The sequence below is a fragment of the Amia ocellicauda genome, chromosome 21 (assembly GCF_036373705.1).
Source record: "Amia ocellicauda isolate fAmiCal2 chromosome 21, fAmiCal2.hap1, whole genome shotgun sequence".
NCBI lineage: Eukaryota > Metazoa > Chordata > Actinopteri > Amiiformes > Amiidae > Amia > Amia ocellicauda.
The window spans coordinates 13,194,999-13,216,654 of record NC_089870.1 but is presented as its reverse complement, the minus strand read 5'-3'; the positions used below and the strand labels follow the sequence as shown (position 1 = coordinate 13,216,654).

General features: G+C 45.8%; 1 protein-coding gene across 1 annotated transcript; it reads right to left on the bottom strand.

The window, feature by feature from the left end:
- Positions 1 to 456: 456 nt before the first annotated feature.
- Positions 457 to 21,399, bottom strand: rpap1 (RNA polymerase II associated protein 1). Its single transcript, XM_066694394.1, has 25 exons — positions 21,282 to 21,399; positions 20,391 to 20,588; positions 20,115 to 20,263; positions 19,912 to 20,004; positions 19,166 to 19,355; positions 18,661 to 18,825; positions 18,236 to 18,448; positions 14,169 to 14,284; positions 13,824 to 13,922; positions 13,333 to 13,434; positions 12,626 to 12,793; positions 9,615 to 9,806; positions 9,390 to 9,524; positions 8,838 to 9,005; positions 8,173 to 8,330; positions 7,219 to 7,398; positions 6,527 to 6,722; positions 6,214 to 6,323; positions 5,442 to 5,637; positions 3,690 to 3,836; positions 3,354 to 3,496; positions 1,613 to 2,387; positions 1,326 to 1,502; positions 1,052 to 1,108; positions 457 to 919 (listed from the first exon to the last, which is right to left on the bottom strand). Exons 2-25 carry the CDS (start codon positions 20,578 to 20,580, stop codon positions 770 to 772), a joined length of 4,269 nt encoding a protein of 1,422 aa, XP_066550491.1. The 5' UTR covers positions 20,581 to 20,588; positions 21,282 to 21,399; the 3' UTR covers positions 457 to 769.
- Between the last annotated feature and the right edge of the window lie 257 nt (positions 21,400 to 21,656).

Here is a 21,656-nt window from a genome sequence, read left to right as displayed (position 1 = left end):
TGGAAACGAGTCCTATAAGAACACCAAGTCCAATCACTTCAGAATGCTAGTGTGGATGGACTGAGTCACAGAACCCTACTGTGCGTCACGTGACAGCCAGCCTTCCCAAGCCTTCTTCTCTGATCCAAACACCAGCTCATCCAAAACCAGTATGACTTCTCACAAAACGAACAACAAAGGCACGGTTGGCAGAGGGAAGGGCACTCGCTCAAGTGTGTTTGGAAAACAAGAGCCTGAAAAATGAGGCGAGCTGCCGACTGTTGGCAAGAAGCAGGTTGGTGAAATCAGTGTCACCCGCTGTGCCGCCCAAGATGAGTCACCGCATGTTGCCAAAAGAACCGTGGCACACCCTGGGCAGCCACTGAAGGCACCGGGCCAACAATCTACATTCTAATAGAGATCACACACAATGGAAAAAGACACGGACACTTCGGAAATCAGTAGAAAACAGCAAGGTGGTAAAAAAATATGCCTTTTATTCTAATCAGCACACAGTACTTGGTACAGGAGACAACAGTAAGCACTTCATCTTCCACATCTCTAAGACTCTCTCCTGCCTTACCTCACTCTGCAGATCTCCCTTACACAGACCAACCCAATGCTGGAGTATGAGCACTTTCAGGCCTCCTGGATTACCCAGGGGAGGTCTCAGCCTCTAGCTGTCCAAGAAAAGACAACTAGGGTCAGGTGGGCATGGAGGAAAGGCCTCCGTGCCCGTCCATTTCTCTAGACACACTCCCTCAGTCTGTGCTGTGTGAAGCAGCCCAGCTCAGTCCCGCTCGGCCGGCCTGCCCTCCTCTCTCTTCAGCACGCTGTCCAGCCGCCTGGCCCTGATGGCGGGCAGCTGCTCGTAGAGCTCGAAGCCCAGATCCCTCTCTGCACTCGGCTGCTTGAACAGAAGCAGGTGATCCTTCAGCATCTGGCAGGGAAAGGGAGGGTAAGAGAAAGAGATTCCATCAAAATGTAGAAGAACAAAGGAGAGGGGGAAACCTAAAAAAGACACATGAGCAGATCGCACACAGAGTAAGAGGCCGCCTTCTCGCCCACCTACCTCATCAGTCAGGCAGTAGGTCTTCCTCAGGAGGCTTCTTCGGGCAGCATCCACGTCCTGGGGAAGACAGAGACAGCCTTTGATTATCGAAGCCTGAGTGAGACTGTTTTGATGGACTGTTTAAATAGGACAGTATAGATCTGTAACTGATTTAATTCAAATGTTTACTATGTTCATTTGCTTTATAGAATTGAGAATATGATTATAGTACATTTAAAAAAATGATTATCCCACTACAAACAAATTAAATACTGCTGAAATCATGAGCTGGTACTTGTGTGGCTGGATCCTGGGAGAAGAAGAAGGTGTTGAGGTGAGCGAGGGCCACCATGTAGAGGACAGGGCACCAGGTCCTGCGCAGCGCTCCCGTCACCAGGGCCCGGAAGTACAAATGCAGGAGGGCCAGCGAGTCCTCTGGGGGGGAGGTGAACTGCTCCACAGGGAGGGGCAGCTGGTGGGGCAGGGAGAAAGAGCAGGCAGTTACTAAGAGAGCCTGCACACAGCTTAGCACTGTCTCGCGCCGATGAGGCGTCGAAGGGCAGGAGAAGGACAAGGCCTCACCTGCTGCAGCGAGACCCCTAGGGAGCGCAGCAGGCCCACGTGCTCCCCGAACACCGCCAGGCGCAGGGCCGCGCTGAAGCGCCGCTGGAGGGGCAGGAGCAGGAAGCAGCCAAAGAGCGGGTCCCCAAAAGACACCGCTTCAAACTGAGCAAGCAGAGCCGAGTAGAAATCGTGGAAGGAGGCCACGCCGGGGGGCGGAACACTGAGGTCCAGGGCATCCTGCTGGGAGGGGCGGCACAGAGCCCACAGTAAAGCCCAGGTGTACTGCTGCACGGGGCGCTCCAGGAACAGGTCACTGCTGGACAGGAAAAGGCAGGCTAGGCGGCACAGCTTGGCAGCAGGTGGGACAGCCCTCAGTGTGCCCTCGCGCCAGGTCTCCAGGACCAGCAGCCACTGCAGACAGTGTGTAGCCGATTCCACAGAGACAGGGGGCAGGGTCTCCACAGGACGCCCCCGAGACTCTTCCTTCCCACTCTGCTCGTACAGGCTGACGAGCGGCAAAAAGGCCCAGTCAGAGGGCAGCACAGGCCCAGTGAGCTCAGGGAGCAGCTGAGATTTCACCCAGGGGGTGCGGCCCAGGTAAGAGTCCCTGGACTTCAGGACACTGGGCTCCAGATGAGCCAGGTGAGTGAGGTAACAGCCACGCACAGAAGGGAGCTGAGCACAGGCCTCCTGCAGCAGGGACCCCAGGGAGGGGTGAGAGGAGGGGACCTTGTCCTGCAGCTGCAGGCGCTGAGAGAGATCGGCTGCTTCAGGACCTCCACAACGTCCCTCTCTGGAACAGCACAAAAAAGATCACATGACAGGTGTTGTAAGACCTTCACTTCAGCTTCACAGGCCAGTTCTCTTCCTCCTCAAATTACCATGAACACCTGCAAACCTGCTCCAGTATCACATATGTCATGGTTCAACTATGCTGCTCTAAGATATACATCAGGAGTCTACTGCAGCACAGATGGAGACACTTAATATACAAAAGTTTACAAAACAGTCTTGGGCACCATCTGGTGGCAAAAACGGAAATATAGCCAACAGCCAAGTCCTGTTTTTCTCAGGGAATAAAATACATTCCAATGAAAAAGAATTATATCAGAACATTATGATCATTTTAACTTGTTCTGTCACAGTAAATCAAGATCATAACAATAAAACATGTAGCTATTAAATCAACCCGACTCAAGCAGCTGTCAGATACATACATTGAATGACAAATAGTCTGGGTTCTAGCCTAGAGACAAATCTCACAGTCAGTGTGTTTCACTTTACCACAAACACTTTTAGACAACTCGTACAGACTATTTCCAAAGCTATTAAGAGGCCCAGAAGTTTCACATTTCAGAGTCTTAAAATCCTTCACATAATCAATGTACCACTTTCAGAGCGATGACCTCAGAGTGCTGTATAGTCAATACTGTTAGATAATCATTTACAACATTTTCACACACTGGATGAGAATAAGAAATTAAAGAATTAAAAGTATTTTGTGTGGGGGTGACCAATCCATTTATAATCACAAAAAGTGGGACAAACCCTATAGCCCCCTAAGACATACTATGAAATATCCCTCAGTTTTACCTCAGAGTCTCTGAGCGAGACAGACTGGGCCTTGTGGGAAAACTATTTCAGAAGATAAGAGTCCGAGGCAGTTACTTGTTAAAATCCCTTAATCCCACTTTAACGAGCAAATGCTTTAAAAACTCATTATTGTGTGCCTCCCCTGAGCCAGAACACGGACACTCACGAGAGGAAGTCCTGGTTAAAGATCACAGTGGACAGGAGGTCATGGGCCAGGTGCTCACTGCCTGGCAACAGCCATGGTATCATCTCGATGGCAACCTGGTGGAACAGCGATGCCTGCTTGGCAACCTCTGGGTTTACTGGGACCTGAAACACATACAAGATTAAATAAGTAAATAACATGGAATACAATAAGTAGGACTTATGGATAATCATAATGGTTTTGTTCAGGGAGATTCCCTTGGACAGTGGTTCCCAAACATCAGTCCATTGCACCTTTGCTTGGTCCCCATGCCTTGATGCTGAGTTTTAGCAGTTAAACTAAAGGCTGGCAGCATACCAGTTTGGAGGCAATCTTCAGCAGCAGGTGGAGCAGGTGGTACTCATGTCGCAGGTGCCAGGCACTGGAATGAGACAGGGCTGGCATTGCATGGCAACAGGCACGCAGGTAGCCAATCAGAGAGTCTGAGAGGAGCAAGCCAGAAAACTGGGAGAGAGAGAGAGGGGGGGGGGGGATAGGATTAAACTGCAGGTATCTCATACAAATAGAGATTGCTTCTACCTATCTTGAGCAGACACTTCAGTCTCTTTTCAGATCACTTCCCTCATTAGCCACCAGCTGGCACCACTGAGCAAAAGCTCCCAGTGACATACTTCCAAAACAGCTGTCTCTCTAATGTCATATTCGGTTCTACAATAGGTGTAAAGGGAGCAGGGAAAAAATAATCATCTGATGAAGTCAGTATATTGTTCACTTCAAGAACAAACATATGTTTTTGTGAAAGATAAACATTTTCAGAAAAGCCTGTGGCAGACACATATGCAGTATACCTATGTCTAAATAGCAAATACAATCAGAGTTGTAGACAAAGAATTTGCAGCTCTGGAAAAAATTAAGAGACCACTTAACATTGATTTCTGAACTTGGAGTGGTCTAATTTTTATTCAGAGTTGTATTTTCCCCTCTTAATTCCTGATTGTTATGCAAACTACACAACAGCAACATAGCTACAGAGCAGATTGTTACAAAACAATGTTGCAGACCGTTTCTAATAAAGTGGCCAGACAATGTGTCCCGGGATCAGTATCAACAGGACTGCTCTTATGGTGGGAGAGTGGAGCGAGGCATGGACTCTGCAAAAGTTCCACTGTCCCTGTAGTTAATGCGGCCACAGCAAAGCAAAAGTGCTGGAACAATGCAGGTTTTGAAGCACATCTCTAGACATTAAAGCTTCTTCCACAAAATTTGAAATGGCGGCATCTTCAGAACGGATCAAATAAAAAATAAAAAAAGTGTCTTCATTGGAGTCTAACTAACAACTCCAGGAAACATCTGAGAAGCCTTCCGTAATACTGTTCACACTCATGTTGGAGCCAGTTTCTCAGGCAGCTGTGTGTCTGTGTGTGTCTGTGTGTGTTTGTTTGGTTTTGTGTTTACTGTGTGCAAGTTTGTTTCAGAGGAGCCTCTCCAATTAATCCAGAATAAAAGCCGGCTGATTCCACACAGCTCTGGCTCATTATCTCCCTGCTCCCTGTGGGCCCAGTGGAGGAGGAGATAGAGAACAGAAGATGCAGCAATTAGCCACTCTTGTTAAGAAGTTAAACGAGAGTCTGCCTGGTGCCTGCAAACTCTGTACTTGAGGAATAAGGGGGGTGGGCGTCCTCTTTCATTATGATGGACTGTTTGTAAATATTCTCTCAAGTAAAGATCGATTCCACATGGACAACAGTGAAGGACGACGGCTAGTCAGGCACCTTGGTGGATGATGTCAGTGGCAGCTGGGGTTTGTGGATGAACTTTCCCAAAAGCCTGGGGTGGCAAACTCTACTTATCAGTACCCATAGTGTCCTCATCTAAGTGATTTAATAGATGTAATTACGGTCTTGATAACTCTTTTTATTGACCCTATAGCCTGCTCCCAAAATATACAAATTCTTTGTCTTCCCTTTTCTCTCTACTGGTGTGGTTTCTAAACTACTGGTTTGGATTATTAGGTGAATTGGGATAAAAGTGTTCCCCTCCCCTTGTTAAATCCCGCTAGTGGTCAGCATGGCACAACTACACAAACATGTGCGGTTTGAGAGACTGTACCTTGTCAGTGAGCCCCCGGTGAGTGCTGGTGATGGCATCGATCAGGCTGCAGAGCCCAGTGAGCAAGGGGAAGGGTGACCCGGAGCCAGCCAGGCGCAGAGCGGGACTGCCCCTGCTGCAGGCGAGGCCAGGCAGGCTAGGCACTGCCTCAGGGCCTGGGCTGCAAGACGTGGAGTTGCAGACAGCAGAGCAGGACCTGAAACACAAATACAGCAGACCACAGAGAAAATGAAGCATAATTGCCAAATAGAAACTGGCACGTTAGCAATTCAAAACATCTAACCTATGGAGAAACACCAAACACAGTACAGAGTGGGATTAACACATAGACACTGCAGCGTTTGACACTGCTGAGTACAATTGCTTTTTAAAAGCAGTTCAAAAAGCACTGACAAAATAAGGAAGGCTTCATAGAGAGGAAATGAATAAGCCTGTGGCTGTTCTCTGCACATGCGGCAATTAGTCAGTCCTAATAATGAAGCACCAGATGTTACTTAATTCATATTTCTTCGAAGCCTGTTTTCAATTCTAACATGAAATGCATAACTGAGTGGTTTGTCATCAGTGAAGAACAGAAGTCAACAGTGTTTGCTGACCGGATTGGTTTGGTACAGTACATGGCAATGTGTTTATACTGATCAGGGCTGTGGTGACAGGAAGTCTATTGTTAAGGCTGTGTGCAAGCAGAGGAGTTTAAACTCTGACAGTTGGTAAAACAATTGGCTTTGCGCTAAACTTGCTCTCTGTAAGCTGTCCAATGAGACGCACTCACTTCAAGGCGTCGATCATGCTGCGCACATCCTGATGGGACAGCAGGGGCAGGAGGACCTCTGCCGTGAGGCTCTCCATCTCCTGAAGACACTCCACCGGGCGGAAAGAGCTCTGAGTGCAAGAGGTACACACACTGCCATTACGTTGCATTCACAGTCAGAACTCGCTCAACTCCCCATCAATCATTGATGATTGAACCTCAGATGGATTCTTTGTACCTTAACTTCACTGCTCTAGATTGTTGCTAACATAAGCAGAGAGCTCAGGTATCCCGCACGGCCAAACCTACACTGCCACACTGTTCTCACGCTCACCTGTGCTTTGAGCTGTGTGTAGAAAGCCCCCAGGTAAAGCAGGTTGGCAGGGGCCAGGCTCAGCGAGCTCTCGTGCTGCGCAGGGTCGGCCAGGCCTCTCACACACACCTTCATCCAGCCCTCCACAAAGGGCCGGAGCCCCGTTACGTGACCCCACTGCACCGGGGGAGGGGGCGGACTCTCTCCTTCAAGAGAACTGGGAACACAGAGAGAGAGAAGATTCATTGCTTGAGATGCACAGAGCACATGGATTGGCAACAGAGCACTGCAACAAAGACACGATCCCAGGCATTGCTCTTATACAGTTCAATCAGATGGCCACAGGCATAAGGGGCAACACTATAAAATAAAGCACTGAAGGAACATGGCCCATTAACTTTTATGTTTCACAGAAGGTGATTTCACTGACACATTTGCATGGCTTTATACACGAGTATTCAAATCAATCACTTTAAAATCACTCCCCACATACATTCCATACAAGTCACTTTCAGTTTCATGGAAATGACCTACTAAAGCAACGCCCTGAAGTGTTTATTGCAGTTGCAAGAACTTTGAAGTGTTTTGCTTGCATCATGGAGAAGAACGGGACAGGCAGTCAAACAACCTCCCCAGTCCTGATTTAAAGCACATCATGAATAACAGAGTGACAGACCAAGAGCCCTCTGTCTGCCTTGAGGTGTAGGTCTCACCCAGTCAGATCTGCCTGGAGCTCCTGGTGGCAGCCGGCCGTGTGGGTGACTTTGTTCAGCAAGGTGAGCAGGGCCTGTGCTCTCTGCAGGGCCAGGGGCCGGAGGGGATCCCGTGGGTCTGTCTGTGACACAGCTCTGGGCACAGCCTGAAGGGCCTTCACAAGGATGGGATAGAGGTCTCTGATGGGGAGAGAGAAAATGAGAGATGCAGGGTCTGAACAACCAATTCCTGAAAGTCTAGAGAAGATCTGACTGACAGAACCCTATAAAATCAGAGATTAGAGAACGGCCTGAAAATCTGAAAGATGTTGGAAACCTATTCTTGGTTTTAAAACCAAGCAGTGAAACTTGTGGTCATAATAAAGATTCTTTTGATTTGCTGTAGGCAATCCAAAACCAATTAATTCCTTTAATGAATATCAATAAATCAGAATGGGACCAATGTATGACTGATCAACCTATTAAGAGTCTTGAATAAACAATTACCCATAAGAATTACAAAAAAAGAAAACTACAATACCTACACTGCAGAATTCAATTTATCTGAAACTACAAGTTTCTACGGTTAGTAATTTTATATGAACTTGCTTCTGGAAAACTCAATAATTACAACAATATATAAATAAAAATATTCCATCCATGCATCCATTTTCGAAACCACTTATCCTGTCGAGGGTTAAATAAAAATATGCACTTGTTAAATCAAAAATAAAACTGTCTCTCTTCCCTACTAGGGATGGGAACGAGTATTAAAATATACATAAAAAGGGAATCAACAGTGTGCAACACATTCTCCCGCAGAGCTCATTGTTAAACCCCAATCATAAACCCCAATCTTATGTTGTAAGTTGCCCTGGATAAGGGTGTCTGCCAAGAAATACAAATAATAATAATAATAATAATAATAATTTGAGCTCTCCCCTGTCCCGTGCCTTGCTCTCCTGCCTAACTCACTTGTACAAGTCACAGGCCTGTCCGTAGCCAGCCGCCACGCCCCACAGCCTCAGAGCCTCAGTGCACAGTCGCAGGGCCTCTCCCGGCTCCAGCAGGAGCTCCTCGGGCTCCACGGCCAGGAAGCGGGACAGACGGTCGCGGGCGGCCAATCTGTTCAGCTGGGGAGGACGAGACTCGGCATTAGTGCAAACCCACAATACATCAAAATACATCCGGGAGAGAGACAGCAATGTCTTTCAGCTGGATCAGGACCTCATGTGACATCTGTCTGGAACTCATATGACAGGGGAACAAATTCAACATAAATAGCAATCATCAATTGCTATTTAGATCCACAGGAAAGTTTCTCTTCAACCCGGATTGTATAATTTTGTTATTCACTCATGACGGACTTGGTTTGTTGGTCAATTTAGTACTAATTCACTACAATGTGTTTGGTTAATTCAGATTGTAAATTTCAATAAGCACTGAATCTCCGGCGCTTTTAACTTTTTATTTACTTTGACCGTAGTAACACAGTACAGTATTGTAGCATGCATTATCATCAACAAGTATCAATTGCTGCCCTCAAATCAACATTGGCAGAGAAAAGATTGTCAAGTTCTATATATATTTGTATATGTGTATGTACGTATATATACACAGTGCAATCAAACCATACCTACCAGTCTGGCACAGGCATGTCTGCCCGAGCTGGCCAGCACTCGAACCAGCTTCATCGCCGCCGCGACAGGCAGCCCATGCGGCCTCTCCAGGGTGGGCGGGGGAGGAGCCCAGGAGCAGGGCAGGAACTCTGACATCACTGTCTCCAGCAGCCGAGGGCAGTCCAGCACCTGGCACACACGGGCACACACATCTAGCTGACAGAAGGCTGGTACAGAACCAGCGTTTCAACACGCAATACTCCCACCTTGCAGGGGCACAGGAACCTTTCGTTTTTGTATTAATTATAGTCGAGTGATTTTCATTTTATATATATTACGGACTTTACTTGTTTGCCAGTGTGTTTGTCGTTAGTAGTTGCATGTGTAGTTAGGGAACTGTGCTATATGCGTTTAGATAAAGCTCAAAGAACAGCTAGGGTTTTGTTTCGGAGTTTCTGTATGTCTTGAGAGCTTATTTCCCCACATCCCTGCCTTACTTTTCATAAAACCCCGCCCGAGAGCCCTGGCAGTATTGGAAAACCTGGTGCCAGTGTATGGCAAGAGGCAGGGTACCTGGCTGGCAGCAGAGGCCGAGTGGCGGGCGATTCTGGTGAGGATCTCCAGCACTTCCTGCACCACGCGGGGCGCTGGCCGCACCACTTCCAGGATGTAGCGCAGCCGGGCCAAGAGCTTCATCCTCAACAGGCCCTGAGGGGGAGAGAGGGAGATGCAGTCAGGAGGCTAGGGGACAGACCGGGACACAGGCAGCACAAATGAGAGCACTCGCTGGGCCGCTACCTTGACAACGTCCGCTTGAGCCACATCATAGTCAGGTTTCCTCTCCTCCTTTTCCTCAGCCGTCTCCTTCCTCCATCCCTGGCCCCCTTCTTCAGCCTCTTCGTCATCCTCCTCCTCCTGCTCCAGAGTGGAGGGCAGCAAGGGGAAGGTAGAGGTACCTTGGAGCCAGGAGAAAGTCTGGTCCAGACACTCCTGATACGACACACACATGCCCGGGCTTAGCACACAGTACACACATGCCCAGGGCAATTACTCATGAGGTTAACAGAAAAACTATTCATTACAGTACACAAATGCTGCATACCTTATTAAGAGGCAATACTGTTTATACTCCCAGTTGCCCAATAATACCATTAAGATAGCACTATAAATTGAGATTTAGCACTATAGACCAGCAGTGAGAAAGAGGAGTATTTATTGTTTACCGGACTTGACCACTTTTGATATCGAGAACCCGTTAGGCACCAACCCAGACTGGGTGAGGACTACGATCACGGCAATGACTTTTACTTACAACCACGGATTTGGCATTTTCTTACAACCTACACCCGAAAACTGACGCAGCAGTGTCACAATAACACAATATAATCCAAGGCACCAGTAAGACTCCTGTATAGGAATGCACGTCTCCCTGGTTCCACTGTATAGCTCATTTTACGACTTGATAAACACACTTTTCACAGGCCTGCCAAGACTGTATTTGATGTCATGCTGTTTCAGCCTTTTTCCAAAGTGAGTTGCCTCATCTCGTACATGAATTGGGTTTAACCTTCATTGCAAAACACAGCTCTAACCACCAGAGCAGACTGCCTCCCTCCCACTTCCTCAGATATAACCACTGGACTGTACTGCCTCGAGTAGCCCCTGTTTAGCATTGCAAGTGCTTATTGTCGCTAATGCAAAAAGATCATACTGCACCCCAGTCTCTCAACTCTTCACGCTCCATGCATGGCTGGCAAATGCAGTGGAAATGTGATTTATAGAACACTTCTGCTGTCAGAAATGACAGATAGCGGGGCAAGGAACTCACAGGGAAACTCATTAACTGCTCTGCAGTGAGGGAGAAGGAGACAGGGAAAGGGGGAAGACAGAAAGAGAGCGAAGAGCAATGTAGAGGAGGGAGAGCAGCCACATACAAACAACAGAAGGTGAGCCATGCCAGACACGAAGCAGACGGAGGGAGAAAGGGAGGGCAGACAATAGGGAGCAGAGGAAAACTGTGAGGGGAAGATAAAACTAAAAGGGGACAACAGAGAGGGGAGAGTTAAAGAGCCAGGGAAACAGGAACTGGTAAAAAGCTGGGAGAGGAAATTGCAGGGAAGGTGTTGAATATACAGAAGTAAATTATTAATTGATTCCTTTTATACCACTGCATTATGTATAATGGAACATTATAAACTCATTAATTGTAAGTAAGTGCTGTGGTATATAAAAAAAATGACTGAAATACATTAGTGAAGCACAAATACAGTGAATGACTCAGGTAAGGGCAATAGCAACAGCAAATAAGGAGGAAGATGCGACAGGACAGGGGGAAGAGGTAAAGAAAGGGTGAAACACAGAACAAGAGACAGAAAGAACAACAGCCACTGTTAGAGACCGCAGCCTGCTCCCAGAAGGCCACAGGCTTGTGTTATTAATCACCATGCTTTCCATGCCATCTAATTACACTAATTACTCTCATTCAATCGTTAATATTCAGAGGGCAGCCTCTGCCATTGATGTGCTGATTTAAAGCGCTTTCTCTGGAGACCTGAGGCCGGAGCTGTAGACAGCCGGCTCCTGGTACCACGGTAGGCAGTATGTCTGGCTGAGGCTCCTGGGGAAATGCCCATTTTGGACAGCAGTGGCACCGGGCAGGGGCTCGGCGTGACGAATTTACACATCGCACTGAGGGCTGCGCTCACAATGCGGGGGCGATGGTAATCGTGACAAATGTCGGCAGCCACAGAGAGAGCCATGTCTGGACTCCATTACACACTGGACCCTGCCGCCCTCTGCGTTCTGTCAGCAAGAGTGGAAATACATCTACTGGCGTCTAGAAAGGACACTTCTCTCGTGTTTTTCTAAATCAGGACCCTGTTCTGCTGTTATCGATATAATCACGAATCTGATCTCTCTTTGATTATGGATTTTTATGGACATCCATATGTCAGGTTTATTAAAAGTATGTTGGAGACTTCAAACTCAGAACTGACCTAAAATATTTGCAGTAGGATCTATCAGAATAATTAGGTTTGCGAAGTAAATGACATTCTAGATTATAAGCAGTGACCTTCTGTAAAACAAACAGATATTCTCATTAAAATACACCAGTGTGAAGGTCACAGATTGGTTTCCTGTTGGGAGCTGTCCACATTAGGGGCTAAAGATCGAAAAAGGAAGATCAGAGTAGTGCTGATTAAATTAACATTAAGGAGAACGTAGATGTAGATTGCTAATGTCCAAGTCTGCGCCCATATTCTCCTTGCACTCTGTAGCCAGTATTTCATAACCAATGTTATGGCAAATTGGTATGCCTTCAGACATGAACATGTGTCCCATGGAATTGTTTTAATAAAATGAATGAATCTCGCTAATTTAAATTAAATATGTTCTGGAAATCATTTAACAAATATTGGCCCATACAAGTCTACACCCGGCTTAATTAAGTCAGTAGAAAAGCAACCCTAACCTTAACAAAAGCTTACTGGGGACTCTAACCCTAACCATAACCTAGACCTAATTTGATTTCTAAATTTAAGTGCAAAATGTAGGTCAATGATTCAAAATAATATGAAATAATAAACCTAAATGTAACCATGAGACCATTCCCACCTTCATCTGTGGCCCTAATTTAAGCTGAGCTTGGTCAAAACTAATTAAAAATAAGTTTTGCTTAAATGTTGCTTAAAAAAAGTGGGATGGCTGGCTGGGAGGAATGGGTTGTTGTGCCTCATAATATTGTATGTTAAGTAGGGGTGTATTAGGCTTGAGAAGGTAGGAAAAGACTACCCTAGAATATTTCTCACCTCATCATTGGGGGCAACCAGTAAGGCCCAGAGTGCATGCACCGCAGCGGCCATGACACCCTCAATACTGTCGTCCAATGAGAATCTCAGCAGGAACAGGAGGCCTGCATCCAGGAGAGTGCACACAACACTGCCCTTCAAACAGCTGGCAAAGTCCCCCAAGTGAGCCTGGAAAAGACAATTCCAGACAGAATACCAACATAAGCTGCAATGTTTTAATTTTACAGATTATGTGAGAAAGCATCAGAAAAGCTGCCATGTTCACAAACTATATTCCTATCACTTGCAGTGGCTGCCTTCAGACACACTGCACTTTTTCTGTGAGACAGTAGTAACAATAATGGATTTCTGTATTATTTATTTAACCCCTATGGTGTATCTCAGTGACTTTTCTAATAAACCTATTGTGTTTCGTGTTTAGCAGCTGCAGCTCCAAATATCGCACCATCGAGGTGATAACAAGATCAGGAAGCTCGGGGGCCACGGGCTCGATTAGTCACAGTCGAAGCAGAGCCTGGCCAAGGCCATGGGTGAGCGGCCGTGCCCATGGTGACTGTGGAGAGACCTGGTCTGCAGCGCCGGTCTTATCAGGATTTCAGCACAGAGAGGTCTCGGGCAGGTTAATAGGGATTAGCTCAGGGATGTTCAGCCAATAGGCCTTTTTGCTTCGAGGACTGTGTGGTGTGTGCAGCCGTTGCCACGGTTACCTTGCGCAGGACCCGTGCAAGGGTGGTGAGGGCCAGAGAGCGCTGCTGGGTCACCTGACTCCGGGAGAGGAGGAAGAGCTCCTGGAGAGAGTAGCCAGCAAGCTAGAGAGACAGCCAGAGTCGAAGAGAGAGACAGTTATTGACACTCCACACTGACAGACAGACAGACCACAAAAACAAACAAGGAACACACACAGAAGTGCTGATAGTATAATTTGACTGTGAGGATTACAGAGAGTGTCTTTTAGGGTAATTCTTAAAGAGTAGGCACCTGAATAATTCTTGGGGGTGATTCCCTTTTTATTTTCTGAAAAGGAATTGGAATTGAAGCTCAATGAATTGGATTGACCTCTCTAAAGTCTAGACCCAAGTCACACTAGTGAAGTGAGACTGCCAAATATGCACACATGCTCTCTGTGGGTTTAGCTCTGCGTGCCACTCTGCCCCCGTGCCAGGCTAAGTCTCTCCCAGGGGCTCTGCTGGGCACTGACCTCAGGCTCCTCTCCATGGTGGTGCAGTCCCAGGTGCGTGGGCAGGTCGGCCGTAGGGGGAATCAGAGCGCCGGAGAAATCAAAACGAGCCTGCATGGCCTGCCGGGGGAGAAAGAGACACCCATCAACACAGCACACTGTGACCTGCCTCTCGAAAGACCTGCAATCTCCACTTCCCAATACACATGGACAGACTTTTATGGCAGCTGATGAACTAACAAGATGGTAATTGATCAATTTTGAAGGGAAAATCATACTTTGCACCCTGCGTCTATTCCATGAACTTCCTCTAAAGGTTCTTAATCCTCTGTGCCCTCTGAAGTCCACATACAGCACTCTCCTCACCTTCCTTGTCCCTCTCTTCCTGGGGGCTGGCAGGTCTCTCAGCCATTCCAGCTTCTCCGGCTCCAGCTTGTCCATGTGCATCCATTCCTTCTGCGGCTTCACCGGCAGCTCCTCCTCTACAAATACAAATTAGTCAAACTCATGTGAAAACCTCCGTCTGGGGGCACAATCACAGTCATGTTCACTGACAGATCACTGCACATGCAGCCACACCGCTCCGTCTCCAGAATGACTGCCCAGAGACACCCTCTCATACATCATCCTACAATTGATACTGACTTACAGATCACTGTTTAGGGACAAATTTATACTAACTTTCATTCAGAATTGACTGGAGATGTGCCATTTAAATTAATTCAAATTGCCATTTGGTAACTGACATGTCTTTTATTATTTTAGCTCATTGGAACATAACTGTTATTTCAAGCATTCAACAGCTCATCATTTGCTTGGTATCGGTCAGCAGGTTATCAAAAGGTCAGGGATGGATATCACCTGCAGTCAATGAGGTGTTCCCAATATAAAAGTGCATTAAGAAGAAATGGAACACATTTTGTTTTCCCTTTTATTGATTTAGTATTAGAAAAAATATATATATACAACCTGAACATAGGAATAGACAGCGAAAGACTGGTAAATTAAACAATACAGTTATACCGCAAAAATGTAAAAGCATGTCGTCCTAATATACATTTCCTTTTTCTCTATTACAAAACGGATAATCAGACTAATAAAAATCACCAGAAGAGCGATAGGTGCAATATGCTGGGGTAGTGTTAGCAATTCAAGCAACAGCGCTCGATGCTACTCTATCACACTGGACACTCCTGAGCAAATGGCTATTGAGCCGTCAGCACATTAAACAAATGGGTTTCCTGCTATTGACAGATATACAGCATTATCCTAGGCTTCAGTGCATTCAGTCTACTGGCTAGTGTCAAGGTGTTTACCCAGAAAACAAATTCGGCAGTCAGTTTATAACACAACCATCAAGAGGAAAACCTAACAAATGAGCACAAAGGCTATCCTTACAATAGCTGTCCAAGATACCATCCAAAATGATATGAATATCTACATGTGCTGAATCTTAAACAAGCTTCAATCTGTTCTTCACATCTCAATCCCTTTACCAGCTCAGAGAGCACAGTCAGTTAAATTTAGGATTAAAAATATAAAGATAAGAATTTATATTTAAACGAGCATGAGGAAGCATCAGAAAAATACAACTTCCATCTTAGATATGATTCATGAGAGGCTGCTTGCCTCCACTCACCAGATTTAATATTCACAGAGCAGTCATCTGAATATGGTAACAATGCCAGTTTCTGTTGGACGTAATGGTGTTGTAATGTGAACTGCCTATCAGACAATTACACATTTCTCTAAAACAAATTCCTGTGTGGATAGGAATGGGTTTTCTAATGAATTCATTGGAGGAGGTCTTGAATCAATCTGTAAGTTACCTTTTATTTCATAAATGTGAGACAGGATTAATTTGCTAAAGCCTTTAATCAATGTGCGTCCACATTTTAAAACCTGCAGATTAACACTAATGAGGTTGGATTGATTGGGGGCTCTTGAGAGGCGAGTGATGTCCCTGATTATAGAAATTCCCCTCACAGCCCTCACTGATCAATCTGCAGGACTTCTCAAGGTAGAAAGGTTTGGGAGTTTGATTTGGCTTCTTCTAGCAAACCACCGATCACAGAGAAAGCCAGAAATGCCCTGAACATTAAAGACTGGAAATGATGCAAACTGAAATCAAGTGGTTTCTGTGTCTGTGGATCAGGCAGTTATTCTGATGGTTAAAGTTCTTCTCAAGACTAAGCTACACAGGGGGCAACAGATCATCGCCTTTGTCCGTAGTGCTAAGCAATCAGGGTAGAAGACTATCTCTGGATGGAACAGAAAGATTAACAGCAAGGAAATGTACAAACGCCTTCAGACAGCTGGGCTGACTGAAGCTATCAGGGCTAAACACCTTGTCTCGCCCTGGTTTAGGGGGTCTAATAATTGAATAAATAACAAAAATACAAAATAGAGCAGTAAGTGCACAGGGAATGTAGAAACAAGGCTTTGAGAGTTTGCAGAAACCTGGTGGCAGCAACGGCACTATTTCTTCACCAACATTAACACTATAGGAGCCATACTTCATACTTCACTACACACACGACAGATAAAACACAAGAGCCTGACAAGGGGTCATAAACAAACTCTTTCATGAGAAAATGAAAAATGATTTATTAACAAGCACCCCCATGCTGCTAGGAGTGATTATTCAATTATACAGATTGTCACCCGGGAGATGTTAGACAGCACTGATTGAGGCTGTCAGAAAGAAGATAAAGGACCCACAATCCTCTGACTGTTTTTTCAATTATATACAGAAAAACTATTTTAATTAACACACAAAATGTATGTCTGTAAATACCCTATATATTTTAAGGCATCAATGTCAATTGATTCAACTTATATTTAAAACAAATTTCAAGTTTGTTTCTTATTTCCAGCATTGTCTTTTCAACAGCACATCCAAGATATAACTACAAACAAAGCAATCCCAATTAAAAGCTACAGTAAGGGAAAAAGTTTGATCCCCTGTCGATTTTGTACGTTTGCCCACTGACAAAGAAATGATCAGTCTATAATTTTAATGGTAGGTGTATTTTAACAGTGAGAGACAGAATAACAACAAAAAAATCCAGAAAAACGCATCTCAAAAAAGTTATAAATTGATTTGCATGTTAATGAGGGAAATAAGTATTTGACCCCTTCGACTTAGTACTTGGTGGCAAAACCCTTGTTGGCAATCACAGAGGTCAGACATTTCTTGTAGTTGGCCACCAGGTTTGCACACATCTCAGGAGGGATTGTGTCCCACTCCTCTTTTTTTTGGGTCATTGTCATGCTGGAATACCCATCCACGACCCATTTTCAATGCCCTGGCTGAGGGAAGGAGGTTCTCACCCAAGATTTGACAGTACATGGCCCCGTCCATCGTCCCTTTGATGCGGTGCAGTTGTCCTGTCCCCTTAGCAGAAAAACACCCCCAAAGCATAATGTTTCCACCTCCATGTTTGAAGGTGGGGATGGTGTTCTTGGGGTCATTCCTCCTCCTCCAAACACGGCGAGTTGAGTTGATGCCAAAGAGATTTTGGTCTCATCTGAACACAACACTTTCACCCAGTTCTCCTCTGAATCATTCAGATGTTCATTGGCAAACTTCAGACGGGCCTGTACATGTGCTTTCTTGAGCAGGGGGACCTTGCGGGCACTGCAGGATTTCAGTCCTTCACGGCATAGTGTGTTACCAATTGTTTTCTTGGTGACTATGGTCCCAACTGCCTTGAGATCATTAACAAGATCCTACCGTGTAGTTCTGGGTTGATTCCTCACCTTTCTCTTGATCATTGAAACTCCACTAGGTGAGATCTTGCATGGAGCCCCAGACCGAGGGAGACTGACAGTTATTTTGTGTTTCTTCCATTTGCGAATAATCGCACCAACTGTTGTCACCTTCTCACCAAGCTGCTTGGCGATGGTCTTGTAGCCCATTCCAGCCTTGTGTAGGTCTACAGTCTTGTCCCTGACATCCTTGGACAGCTCTTTGGTCTTGGCCATGGTGGAGAGTTTGGAATCTGATTGATTGATTGCTTCTGTGGACAGGTGTCTTTTATGCAGGTAACGAGCTGAGATTAGGAGCACTCTCTTAAAGGGAGTGCTCCTAATCTCAGCTCGTTACCTGTATAAAAGACACCTGGGAGCCAGAAATCTTGTTGATTGATAGGGGATCAAATACTTATTTCCCTCATTAACATGCAAATCAATTTATAACTTTTTTGCAATGCGTTTTTCTGGATTTTTTTGTTGTTATTCTGTCTCTCACTGTTAAAATACACCTACCATTAAAATTATAGACTGATCATTTCTTTGTCAGTGGTCAAACGTACAAAATCGGCAGGGGATCAAATACTTTTTTCCCTCACTGTATATGAAACAGAAAAGGACCTCTTGTTTCTATCACTCTCTCCTGACTGGATGTACGAACTTGTCCCTTTCAGTCTTACCTGTGATCGGAGCTTCGGGTTCAGGGTCCAGCTGCTCTTCCTCATTCTCCATCTCGACTTGTTCATCCTCTGAGTGTGAGTCCTGGATGTCCGTCTGTGTGTCTGTGCTCCCCTGTGCACCCTGGTCCTCCAGTCCCTCTGCCGGTGTGTGTGAAGGACGCACAACAGGAACTGACCCATCTCTACTTCTCACAAAGCTCACCAGCCTGGGATCTGAAGGCCAGATTTATACATGTTACGGCTTCACACACAGCAGAGAAAAGCCACAGCAGAGAAAACTCCCACCAGACCTGCAAACATTCACCACTGGGCAAAGGCAGATGCGGACACAATAATGCACAACACAATAGAGAATGTTTAATACTATAATCCAATGCTCCAGGGCCTAACCTAACCAGAATGTGGTGTCCCCCACAAACACTCACCTAATTGGGAGAGCAGCCTCCTCTGTTCCTCCAGGATCTCGGCCTTGGACATTGCACTCAGCCTGGCCTCATTTTCCTGATGTATCTTCTTAGCCTCCAAGGAGCTGTGTGGCATCCCTAGACCCTGCCCTGTCACCAGCCTGGAGCCCTTGCCAACAGCCTTCCCTGCACATACAGTCACAGGTTACAGATGCAACACGCAACATGGATTATATATATATATATATATATATACACACACACACACAGATATAATCAGAGGCTATGACTCACATACAAATAACTTTATACAGCTAAACACATATGTACAAAGCCCACTCATCCACCCACAAGTCTAAAATACACATGGATGGGTCACACATCAAACAGAGAAAGTTACAATATCAAGATCAAGACAATATTTATAAATAGTTGCACAGAAGCAATGGATATAAAGGGAGTATAATCACTCTGCACTCAACAACTTTGATATAGATGTGCTTAAAACCAGGACACTGGGACTCACCTTCACACGGAGCAGCGGGCTGCTCAGTCTCCATGCTTACTGCTGGCAGTGAGTTTGACCTCTCAGTTCCAGCCCGCGAGTTTGTTCCCCCACACCCTGCGTCAGTGTGCGAACCAGCCCTGTCCTCCATCGCTCTCCGAGCAGCAATTTTCTGGGCAAAAATGCTCTTTCTACCAGTGGTCGCAGGTGCCTGCAGACACATGCAAAATATGGTGACATGTGGCATGCAATCAACACACACCCCAATAGCTACAACTGCGGTCTGAGGTCTACAGAGATAGAGCATTGTCTGAACCTGCCTTGAAGATTAAATAAAACTTTTAAAATTGTTGTACCTAAAAGAAATACTAAACCTAATTTGTTTGCTGTAAGAAGGCCTCCAGAGGGTTACAGCTCCCACTTCCCAGCCCACCAGCTCTGACACAAACCCACACTAACAGCTGACTCACTGAGGAAAGACCAACTGTTGACATTTATTTCACTGTACTAATGGACTGAAGCTTGAGTCTCTTCAGAATGAGTTACTGTACCTATGGCATCACTACATCACTGATAATCAGATTTTTTTTTGTCTTTTGTGACACAGTGTTTGGGGTTATGCATGAAAAGAAGCAAAAAAACACAGCAAACAAATCAAATCTCCTTCAATGCCACTAGGACTGACAGACCGAGCCTGGGCAGCCCACTGTCAGCAAAAGAAATGGCTTCAGAATCGCACGTAAAAATGGGCATGAAGGGCCTCTCACCTGCTCTTTCACCTCTGACCTGTGGAACACCTTGGGGAAAGCAGACCCAGTGAATTCTGGGAGGGACACAGGGACCATGCTGGTGTCTCTCTCCTGAAGATAGGGAGAGACATGGGGGGGGGGGAAAGTAGGAGGTTTATAAAACAAGAATCAGCTAGTCCACCTTCGAAACCCCACCATGAAAATCATTCTGTGACACTCACAATGATCTTAGTCAAGACCGCAGTGACATGAGTATCGTGTCTGTCCAGCTTGGCCTCAGGGTCCTCGTCCTCAAAGTGCACATGCTCAGATTTGAAGCGGGACTTTTTGGGAGGTGCCGGGGTCAGAGAGGGCACCTGATCTGGGAGCTCTGAGGACAGTAAACACGACACAGTTAGAGAAGAGACCACAGCCGCATCCACAGGTGCGTACAGTGGCAGCACTCCACTTACAACGATTAGAGTTAGATTTAAATACTCAAATCTGTTAGTGAGTACCAGGGATGTCCACAACGTCTCTGTGGCTTGGCTCCATCTCTGGCAAGCCGTCCTCGGTCCCCGTCTCTCCCCTGCGCTTGTCGGGACGGCGCACCACATGCACTGCTGGCTCTGCCCCCGCCGCCAGGAACTGCTGCTGAAAGCGCAGGAGGTCTGCCTCCGAGTCACCGGGCTGGGGTCGCCCCAACATCACTCCCGCTGCGAGGAAAACACAGAGGGCAGTTACACAACTGTTGTTACTGCTGAAAGGGATAGCGGCACCTGCAGTGTACACAGGACAAAAAGAAACAGACAAAATTATATCAGCGTTCAGTATTATTTTTCAGTACGACTGAGTGTTAAGAAGAACAACATCAGAGCATTTAAGAAGGTCAATTAAATAATGCATAGATTGAAACATAAACTAAATACATAAAGCACATGCTCCCAGATTGTATATGCTTTTCCTGAAATCAAGAGCTGTGAGGCTGTTTTATAGGTCTTACAAAAGTAAAATGAGGATCTTTGCCTAATAATAAAAACAAATATATTAATGTAACCATATGAGAAGACATTCAATAACTAAGATATCTGAGTTTGCTAGAAATGATTATTTGATGAACACTTCTGTAAACCAGCATCATGAGCAGCAGCACTGATATTGCTTTTCCACACAAACCACATCCATGGATCACACCCATTACACACATTGCATATACATCTAATAACTGATTTATTAAAGTCGAGACTTTATCCTATATAATTCCAGTAAATACCTCAGCTGATGTACTGCAGCGAAAGTGTGTCTAGCTGTGTATGAATTATGCCTGAAGTGCATGGTTTACATTACGGGGCAGACGGCTCTTAGTAAACAAAGCAGAAACCAGCTAAAGCTACGTTTTAAACACTTACTCGCACAGTTTTAGATGCAGATTTCTATTCCAGGATCTCACACACTTCTAATTCGCCAAGACTTGTCCCACAATCAGCCTTCACTTCCAGCTACACTTCCAACGTGCGCTGCCGCCACTTCCGCCCCGCTCTGAAGTTCTTCCGCAACCAACAAGACGTAACTTCCGCCCCGCACTTGAGCTGAGTCTGGCTTTCTGTGCGTTTCTCCTGCTTCTCACAGTAATACTTACACATTTTTTACTGTTGTACACTCCAGTAAACCAAGACGAACCAATCTTTCAGCCAAGTCTCCAAGCGAGAACATCACTGATCTATTTACATGCATGCACAGTCGTATGTTCACTTGCAAGATATGTATTTTTTTTTATTGTATTT